We start from the raw sequence: 11,246 nt of genomic DNA on the forward strand, positions 1-11,246 counted from the left end.
ACTGCAATCTAAGAGTGGGATGCTCTATAGTGACAGAAATTAAATAGGTATTTGTAGGTATTTATTGTAAAGAAGCTAGTATCACTGAATTATTTATGTTTTTTTGAAAATGTAAAATCTGCTTTAAAAAATCATGCAGCTAATCCATATTTAACCTCACTTAACGGAAGAATTAGATATTTTTTCTGCTGCGACATATAGCAATATAGCGATCTACGTCATCAAAAGTCTTGCAGCATGTCATCACTGTGATTACTCTCACTTGATAGATTATGGGGGAAAGAGGGCGAGGAGGAGATAAAATTATCTTTTTTTAGTACAAAAATATGTATGCTTAAAGCAAACGATTTACCATGCTGACATCATGAGGGAGTAGTTTCAATGACACGCGTCTCTTTTAACTGCATACTTAAGAGTAATGAAATAATTTCATTTAAAATGCAAATTTACGGAGTTTTTATGGGTGAAAACATATTTGAAAAAAAAATTGGAGGGTGACAGCCACGAGCAATAGTAGAAATAGTAGTCATCCATTTGGACAATAAAAATAAAATTCAAGTCTGCAACAAACGTTGGATACAGATAATCCGCAAAAAGTTAGAATTGTCTGAATTTATATTATAAAGTTTTTTCTGATCAATCGAGCGCCCCACTCCTGACCGTGATGAGTACTACCGGCTGTAAGTAAGTAAGCAAGCCGTGAGAGCTAGTTTATTTGCGGAAGCAGGTATGGTACATCGTGGGCGCGCCGAGGAGACCGCCCGGCCGCTAGTCCAGCAGCAGCCGCACGTGGGCGCAGCTGTTCCACCAGCGCCACCAGTCCACCAGGTGCATCTTGAGCAGCGTGTGGATGATGAGGCAGTAGGCCAGCACGCCCACGCCGGAGAACACGAACACGAGCGGGCGGTTGGCGGCGTAGCGGCTGTACTGCAGGCACGTCCTGATGATCAGCCCCACGGCCACCAGGCTGCGCACACGCCCGGCCGCCATCTTGCACTGGGACGTCTTTGACCACCTTCAAACTCCACCTACACCTTTACACTTTACAAAATTCATCAAAAAAATAAAATAAAAAATTCAATGTTTTCACTTTTAAAAAAAAAATTTACGCCAAGAAAACTTACAAACTTTAAAAATATCGTTCTGAAGAAAACGTTTCTGGCAAAAACGCCCTGACAAATTTTGCAGTATTTCGAAAGTCGAGGTCCAAGTTCAAGGTCATCCAAAAAAAGGGTAACCGTGACGTCACAATCTAAGATGGCGGCTGACAACTCAAGACACCGCACCTACTAGGACCCTGGCGCCGTACCTACCTGTAATTACAGGCCTGCACAACTCCTGCGTTTCTACACGAGCGGCAAACAAAAATATACGACTTCATCTAGGGTAGTGTAGTAAATGTTTCCCGCCATTACAGATTCCGCACACACTTTTTTTTAATCCCCAGGTTTGTGCATAATATGTTTTAATCCGATGTTAACGTTCATTCCGAAAATAATACCACCGTGAGTGAACGTATCTCAACGATTTCACTGATAAATTTAGAAAAAAAAAATATTTTAAAAAATCTACGAATCCAATATATATAACTTACTGAATGTTCAGAAATTTCTGGGCATGGGTGACGGGGAATGTCAAAAAATGTAAAAATTACATTTCGTAGCAAAGGTCAGGAAATAGACCCCTGCAAAGTGACCAGTAAGTATCGCGGGAATTTGAATCTCGCGCCTGTTTGGTGGCACCGCACTGGCCAAGAGGACGGGCGACTGCAGCGCTCCGCGGGAAGACGTGGCGCGATCCTGAAGCTCTGGCCTCGCCTTGCAGTGACTCCCGCTCACTGGGACCCGCCTCCCGACAATATCCGTGTTCTCACATTGCACATGCAGCTTTTCCACACCTTTCAACATGTCGTGTCGAAGTTTGAGGTTTATGACGTTATTAGCGCAGCCATGGTTGTTTGACAAGTGGATAACTTGAAATACCATTAATTATTTTACATATAGGACGGGTTCTAAAATATGTTGAATGTTGGATGCAATCAGCCAATCAGCGGAAACTGAAAAACGTCCGTTCCCATCACCATGAACCATTAAAATGGCGAAGAATAAATTTCGTATGCGAAATAATGTACGTGTAAAAAATTGGTTGTCTGTAAAGACGGTTTACGGACGATAGTTTAACGTGACAACGTCATAACAAAACATTGATGAAATGATTGCATACTTTTATGAATAAAATTGAATCATTTTTATTGAATTATCACTATTTTGTATGGTTACATAGAACGAGTGAAATTAAATATACAATTGAATTGATAAATTTACTTTTATTTGCACTCATTAATTCAAATATATTTATTACTTTAACGAAGAGATTATTTAAACTATAACTTTTATACGTGTTTGCTATTTAACTTCTTCCAATCTGTGTTATTCTGTTAAAGATAGGACGATGATAGGAAAGGTAGGAAACGAATGAGAGTGTTTCAAGGATGATGTGAAGGAAAATCGCTTATCCAACACCAAAATGCAGCCAAAGATAATATATTTGCGCCACGGAATCTGCAGCAATGCTAGGAGGAACGGGTTAGCAAAGAGCAATGAAAATGTTACATTGAAATGCATGAAAACAGAATTACGCCACGGACTCGGTCGCAATGCTACGAGGTTCAGGTTAGCAAAGAGCAATATAAAATGAGCGTAACGGGACACGGCGAAACGGGACAATGTGCGTAACGGGACACTTTTTCGTGCGTGCAGCCGGCGTTCATCGATTTATTAGACGTCATGTCAAAAGGAAACTATTATTTATTGAACTATTAAGATGAACACAATTATTACTGTGGACGTGGACTATTTCGATTAATGCATGTTATTATACAATAAGGTATATATAAATATCCTCCGTTAAAATAAACTGAAATTACTTATATACATATTAAAATAATGTTTTTAACTACATTTATAAATTAGCCCATCAAGGAAAACGTCATCGCTTTTAGTCGAGAGTTGGACAGTATTTTTTTTTTTAAATCCACGACACTTAGGTTTTATAATTGTTTTGTAGGTGAAGTGTACAAGAAAAATATAAAAGATAATTCCTGGATAATATTTTGTTAGAATAATGGTTTTTTTTAAATTTTATTTTATTTTGTTGAATTGATAGCAGCATTTTCATTTATATCCGCCTGCTTTACAACAACATATACAAACAAAAAAAATTGAATTTATATACACACTAAACAATATGCTCTCTTTCTTTAGCTTTGATTGCTTACTACTTGCTTCTGAAAGATTAATTTTTACTCATTACTAAAAAAATTAAATGCATCGATTGTTTTCTCAGAAATAACCACAAACACTCGTAGAATATCAGCAGAAGTCTCACTAGGAATAATCAGGAGCACACAGAGAACAACAGCAATCTTTTCAGAAATAACCTGAAGCACACGGAGAATACAAACAGAACATTGTCATAAATAATCAGGAGACACTGAGAAAACCAACCAAATATTGATAGGAATAATCAGGAGCACACGGAGAACACAATACAGAAGTATTGCCAAGAAAAAAATTAGGAGCACCCAGAGAAAACCAACAGAACTCAGGAAAATTCATCGTAGTGAATACATTTAGATATATAATTGCATATTTAATATAGCAATATGCCTAGCATATTTATACATGTTTTATGAAAATACATATTTGTAACTTCGGCTATATATGCTAAGCATATTATAATGCAAGGAGTACTTATATACATAGATATATTATTCGTCTTACATAGTTTTTCGTTTCATGGTTCATAGACACCAAAACTATTGTCAACTCAAAAGTTTATATATATACATATATATGTATCAAAATTTTGTGGACACGATAACAGTCTAAAAATTTCACCAATCATTTTCAAACTGATAAATAAAATCTTGTAGTGTAAAATCTCGGTCGAGTTAGTTAATGGGCAATATCCGACCGAATGGGTAGAAATGGGAAATATGTTTTTAAAAACAAAAATTTGCTTCATCTCCCATAACATGTAAAATATTACATCGTTTTGAATGTATTATAACTCGTATATTTTGTATGAATAGGTTTTTGAAAGAATTTGTACACATTGTGTATTCATCTTATAAATTTTATCCAAGACGTTTGTGTGAAACAATTTTTGATTAGACGAACCATTGCTTCAATGGGTTGAAAAATAGGGGGAGAATAAAAAACCAGTGCAAAACTTCAATGGCATATATCCAAGAAATTGTATTAAATAAATATTCCCCAATTTAAATACAAAAAAAAAAGGTCCTCAAGTTATTAATGACGTCGACGAGGCAGGTTGATGACATGCATAAGCTTCCAATGATACAAGTTAAGATGGGGAAAAATCAAGTAGCTATGTCAAATTACAACTTCTAGAATGAGAATCGTTTAAGATTTTCGTAGCAATTTTAACAGCCGCAGAAAAAATTTGAGTTCTTTCCTATATTTTACTGGGGATAATTTAAAATTTTACACGCTGAAAGGTAAACCACTTGGAATTAGTGAAGATGCCAACCCAAGTTAATGAATGACTGGTGAACTATAGCTGCTTTTTTTTTTCGCTAAAATTCTGAAAATCATGACTGACCTGCTAGGAATAAAAATAAATTGTCATTCTATCATGAGTCTCACAGTAATTATTCTTTAAAATTGACTAAGCAATTGAAATTATTTAGCTTACATTTACATCACATCGCTGCCTTAAAACGCAGCTCCTATTGTTTCTTAATTAAAATTTTTCAAGTACACAAGCGGAAAACTGATTGTATGTGTAAATGCAGTATACACCAGTCAATCCAACAATAACTGAAATATATTGCATTACATGCCTTGTACTATGTAGCACGTACTGTGGTATACAAACCAACAAAAAATCTGGAAAGGTTACAGTGTTAGTGGCCTTGAACCTATGAACTAAAATTTAATTATAGATGAAGGTTTAGTTAAACTCAAATAAAAGATACATGTGAAATGAGAAAAGTTCTTTGTGCAATAAAACCACATTGTAGTAAATTAACCAAAATTATGATTGATAAACCTGTAGTTTAAGGGTTTTAATGTATGCTGTCATAGTGATAAAAAAATTTCAAAAGAGCTTAACTATAAAAGTATTTAAAAAGATTATAACAGACAAAATAAAACAAAATTTTAAAAATAATAGAATTGATATTGGCATTAACTCACAGAGCAATATTACATCTACCCGGGTGATTTTGTTATTAAATCATAAGTAAGTTGAAATTCACCAAACCCGGTTGAATAACATTTTTACAAGTGGTCTTCAATTTTTAAATTAATATTATTAAATAAATATGCATATGATTAACACACATATATCGATCAAAATTGCATCCCTACAAGTTTATCAAAATGTGTTTTTTACTGTGTAGCTGCCTGAACACGTAGGGAATGGTTCAGCCCTAGGAGATAGCCCCCTTAAGTCTCTGTGGTCATCTTGACTTACCTGAGCAGCACCAGGCAGATGTCAAGCAGCAAGTGAAAGCGAACGCTACGATGGCGCACCCAAACCCGCAGGCTTGTGCAGGCATTGTAGCAGCGCACCCGCAGCACACGGTACTTGTGCCCGCACAGCTCGCAGTAGTCGCGACCAGCGATGCTGAGCCACTTCTCCAGGCAGGAGCGGTGCACGAAGGCCAGTGTGCCCACGCACCGGCAGGGAGACAGCAGCTCCTCTTCGCTCAGGCCCAGGCAGATACGGCAACACAGCGACTGGCTAATCAGCCCACTACCACTGCCGCTGGAGCTAGCCCGCACGTCCACCTGCCAGAACATTCCAGGGAGCTACCAGAACACAGAGGAAGCAGCCACCCCAGGCAGATGCGGCAACACAGCGACTGGCTGATCAGCCCACTGCCACTGCCGCTGGAGCTCGCCCGCACCTCCACCTGCCAGAACATTCCAGGGAGCTACCAGAACACAGAAAAAGCAGCCACCCCAGGCAGATGCGGCAACACAGCGACTGGCTGATCAGCCCACTGCCACTGCCGCTGGAGCTCGCCCGCACCTCCACCTGCCAGAACATTCCAGGGAGCTACCAGAACACAGAGGAAGCATCCACCCCAGGCAGATGTGGCAACACAGCGACTGGCTCATCAGCCCACTGCCACTGCCGCTGGAGTTCGCCCGCACGTCCACCTGCCAGAACATTCCAGGGAGCTACCAGAACACAGAGGAAGCATCCACCCCAGGCAGATGCGGCAACACAGCGACTGGCTCATCAGCCCACTGCCACTGCCGCTGGAGCTCGCCCGCACCTCCACCTGCCAGAACATTCCAGGCAGCTACGAGAACATGGGATCTTCAAACTACGACCCCATTATCATTATCAGCCTGCGAGCACCACCAATTATGCCCACGGTAGCTGGTCAAACATGCCCGGATCTGGCTCGCAGGGTTTGTACAATATGTTGCTATGATGATCTAGCTAGGGCTGGTCTTTGTGACTTAGAGAAGGAAGAAGTGTGTCCATTAGTCTAATGGCCTCAATGACCCATGTTCTGGAACCACAGTAATTTTCTATTAGAATATTTTAGAACATTAAACAGTGATTTAGATGTTCTTCCGTGTCACTAAAAATGATCGTGCACTGCAAGATTTACATGAGTGAATTATTCTCTTGAACAGTGTTTAAAAGTGTTTTGTAAATTAAACAGTGCATAATGATACTTGGCATATTAATAATCATTTCAAACAAGCATTGAAGATTCTCGAACTGTTCGCAGAAATCTAGACTTCTTTAGAATTAAGTGTAGAATATCTGCTGGTAAATTTTATCACAGAAAGCAAATATCCATATCTCAGCTAACAGTTGTAGGAAACTTATAAAACTCTAACTAATTATGATTGAAATAGGTTCCTTTGAGAGCAACATCTTTACGTATTTATGTTGTATATCTCATAAATTAAAGGTTTTACAGAAACAATAATTTCTTTAAAACCAAACTTAATAAGCTCTTGTCAAGTATGTATATTATACACGAAGAGTTCCACACAATTTATAGTCAGAAATATTATATAACAGGAGATAAATATACTGAAACAATATTTGTTCACATCGAAGTATGCAGATTATACTTTATGAAATCCCTAATACAACGTACATGGATGAACTTTAAGCTGATAGTTTAAACATGAATGTCACAATGGATAAAATTGGTAAACAAAAGACAGGTTTCCTACAACCATTTTGTTTGCTTTCGTTTATGTATTTATGTTGTCACAAAAGAAAGGATTACTTACATAACTACATTTACGATCAAGTTTTATCAAGTTATCTTAAACCTCAGAATGTCTCGCAGCAGTAGCGTGTCTCCTCGCCGGACCAAACACGCAGACGAGCACGTGACTGACACGTGTAGAGCGTGACTCTCGGCACGAGTGCTCACCGTGTTGACAGAGTCCTCTCGCTGCTCCGAAGTGGCGAAGGAGACTGTGACCATCCTCTCCTCGCCGGAGGTGCCGGAGATGACGTCATCGCCAACCGGCGCCCCTCCTCCCGCAGTCCCAGCAGACTGCATCCGGCTGCTCGGCGATCAGCAGCCTTCTGGCAGAACACAGAGGCCCGTCCTGCCCGGGTCGTGTATCATTGCTGAATGTGTAAGGCAATAAAGTTATCATAAATCAACCAATGCAGCATGTAAACATATGATAGCTTAGATTGGTTATTTTTTTCGTTATGTGTCACAGATATAACTGTTCGCATAGAGGAATAAAACACATTCTTACATATCAAACTGCAATTTTTATTCTCCTTTGCAGTTCTTTGGGCGGCTACTATGTTTGTGGTAATTTGGTGTAGTGGGAAATGTAACCTGATATCATTACAATTGTAAGCCAGGGAACTTGATATGGTCTGTTAGAATTTAATTAATAAAATTATTGGAAATATAGGAAAGAGTGACATAAAATTACAATGTAGGCTAGAAGTGAAACTTCTAACATAAATTATGCATTCGAACGATAAAATCACATATATAATTTATTTGAAAAATAAAACCAAACTAAATAAAGACGTTCAAAAATTCTAAGCAAAATGGCAACGAAAACCTGCAAAGAGTGGCCTCATTTTCGTTCTATTGAAGTATATACATGCTTCTCGTTCGATGTTTATGTTTACATGGCAAGACGCAGTTAGCCACAATGACGACGCGAAATCTTTAACTGCATTATTAATTCAAACTTCTACGAAAAAGGCCGCAAAAAAGCTTTAAAGACTTTATTTAAGAAATTAATGCATTGAAAAATATTATTTTGTTCCCAGTAACACTAAGTAGTCATGATTCACTGACAAAATAGTCTGTTCGACGAAAATATTAATTGTTCAGTTGTTGCTTGTCCTCTGACGTCATGGATTCGTATCGCAGGTTAGCGTTACCGTGGAAAATAATGAAACGCATATCGCAAGGTGGGTCGTAATCACCAAATGCGATACGTGTTTCGTTACCGCGTGAAGAATAACGCACGTCGATGGTGTTCGTAATCAGCCCGCTGGTCTGATTCTCTGATTTATTATTTTCTTGCTATCCCCTTTTCATGCGCTTCACTTCCGAGTGTTTTACTTTTCGTTTCGATTTAAATAAGTAATCGCCTCCGCTTACCCTACCTGCTGTAAAAAAAATTTCAATTTAAGAATACTTGTCAATGCTAAGATTCAATACCACGAATCTCATTTCGCCATTTTCTTTAAGCAGCCGCGTTCGAAAATGATCTGCTATTATTAATTCCTTAGGTTTTTAAGATATGTTGTTCGTTGGTTTTTTATTGAATTGCGTAATTGGGATATTTATGCAGTATATATTTTTAAAACTTATATTATCTTATAATCACCACCATGCAATTAATATGAGTTATAAAATTATTTTATTTTCCTGCTAATACTATAACAATTTACTTTTTATTATAAGGATGTATTTTATGAATATAGATTAATTGGTTTTATTTGCAGAGAAGTGTCAGTGTCAATGTACTTTGTCGTTCTTTTAACAAATTCGTATACGACTTGCTCCCTCGTTTACGAAGGCTCTCGCGTGGTTAAATTTTATTTTATTTCCAAAATCGTTTATGTTACAGTCACACGATTAAGCAATTATATATGTTTGTGTGTGTGTGAGCTGGCTGTTCAATATGAGCAATCAGATTTGCAGAAGAATTCATTGTAATTTGGAAACTGCTCCAACAGAAGAATAATGATGGGATTGGAAGTAGAGCATTAGAAATAATTCAGGGTGACGAGTCGGAGTGCTCAGTGAGCTCCCAAGCACTCGAGTAAAGACTCAATGCTTGTGTTCATGCAAATAGATACGCGGTTCTTCATTGAGCATTGTGGGCACACCTGTCTACCTGCAATCGATAATCCCTTTTGTTTAGACAGTTATTTAAATAAACAGTCGAATGCAGAGATGTAATGCCGCAGGTAGGCAGATGGATCCTTTACATTTGCTTCACTTGCACTTCCTAAAGAAAAATGATGTAGGTTTAGTTAAAATAGTGATTAATGTAATAGGCATGTACTTTACGTCCTCACAGAACTCCTTCTCTTAGTTGTTTTTCTTTTAAAGTTATATTTTGTTTAGATTTTAAAGAATTTCCTGTCATAACTCTTTCATACACTTGAGAAATAGTTACCACGTATCAGCTCCTTCTGTGACAATCCATTTTTTTTGTAAAAATAAAAGTGATTTCGAAATTTACATGTTGTAAGTGTTGCCCGGGTGTTGGGGTCAAACCCAAAACTCGCCACGTGATATTATGCATCAGCAGTCTGGTCCATCGAAGACCTTCCGGGAAAATTCCGAAATTCTTCCTTACCGCGGACCATGCAAGTCCATAGCCATGATTTTCTCTACAGCTCAATTTTAAAAGAAAATTTACTGTCACACTTAAATATAGTCTCAGGAAATGACAAACTTTTAGAACACCAAACTTAACAAACAAAAAATTTAAGTAATAATTTTTCGAAACTGAACATTTCATATTTTGGTTTTTATTTAATTGATTATAAAACTTGTTTTAACATCAATTAAAACAGGTAACAATTAACATATACGTATGTTATAATAGACATTAAACATGCATTCATAGTTTTTATGAAAGACATTCTTACGGTAACACGTGTGCAAACCGGCATTAAACACAAACTACTTGGAAATAAAATTACTGCCGTTTCTGTGTTTAAGGTATGTCGGGCTATAATGGGGACGAAATACATTATTGTAGCCACTAAGTATTACTTTAATCCTTAAAAAAAAATCTATAAATAGCTAATTTTCTGTATTCTTATTCTATGTTTGCTTATTTATTTTTGTCGTCCTGGAAGGGAAGGGTCCAGACCCCCTCTCCCCCTAACCAAGCTACATGCCTGGGCCACGACAGAATCCTGCCCTAGTTTTAGTTCGCATAAATGTTTCGCAGCGGGTCGAGGGCTCGGGGGTGGCTGTGTAAGGGATAGGACTACTGCCTCGCTCTGGTGCGCCTACAAGGGCTCCTTCCCCCCTCCCTGCCGGGCAGTCGGAGCAGGAACAAGGCACATCTCACAATGGACTGCATTCGGCGGGAGAGCGCCGGTCGAGTGTGCTCCAGCCCGCACCACTCCCCTCCTCCCTGCACGAGGGCTTCTGATTGGCGTGTAGTCGCAAACTGTGGCTCAAGTGGACAACACGCCAACCTTCCAATTATATCCCCGCCGCTGAGCCCTCGGCGTGGGAACTTGCTTCCACGAGGGGATGAGTGGCGTGGTTGCAAACGAGACGCATTTAATCAGCCGACGACCAAGCATGGTAACAGAAACTAGAGGGCAACCATCTCTTTGCTCGTTTTGAACACTTTTGGCGATCACTCAATGGATTGAAGAGGTGCAGTCGCAGGACACTGGACTTGCATGCCAGAGGATTATGTTCAGATACTGGTTCGGCCATTTCTCCAAGATCATGCTGAGATTTGTTTTACTACAAGCCGTCTCTGATCGCAGTCTCAACACCATTGGTATGGTTTGTTGTTTGTCGTCATCTCTAAAGACCTGGATATCAATGAGGCATTAATACTATTATAATAAATATAACCCACCCTAAGATGTACTTGAATATCTACAATATACTTTATCATACCTCACAAGCAGTGGCAGTAGAGTGACCAGGGCGATTAAGTGTTCAGACCACTTTCATCCCACCAGTACCATACAGGTTCGTTTCC

At 38.7% G+C, this 11,246-nt stretch overlaps 1 protein-coding gene across 1 annotated transcript; it reads right to left on the reverse strand.

Moving 5' to 3' along the window:
* Window positions 1-679: 679 nt before the first annotated feature.
* LOC134541575 (E3 ubiquitin-protein ligase MARCHF11-like) lies at window positions 680-8,870 on the reverse strand. The gene is made up of 4 exons (XM_063385090.1): window positions 7,785-8,870; window positions 7,445-7,602; window positions 5,503-5,819; window positions 680-967 (listed from the first exon to the last, which is right to left on the reverse strand). Exons 2-4 carry the CDS (start codon window positions 7,574-7,576, stop codon window positions 769-771), a joined length of 648 nt encoding a protein of 215 aa, XP_063241160.1. The 5' UTR covers window positions 7,577-7,602; window positions 7,785-8,870; the 3' UTR covers window positions 680-768.
* Between the last annotated feature and the right edge of the window lie 2,376 nt (window positions 8,871-11,246).

This window comes from Bacillus rossius, assembly GCF_032445375.1.
Source record: "Bacillus rossius redtenbacheri isolate Brsri chromosome 4 unlocalized genomic scaffold, Brsri_v3 Brsri_v3_scf4_1, whole genome shotgun sequence".
Taxonomy (NCBI): Eukaryota; Metazoa; Arthropoda; class Insecta; order Phasmatodea; family Bacillidae; genus Bacillus; species Bacillus rossius.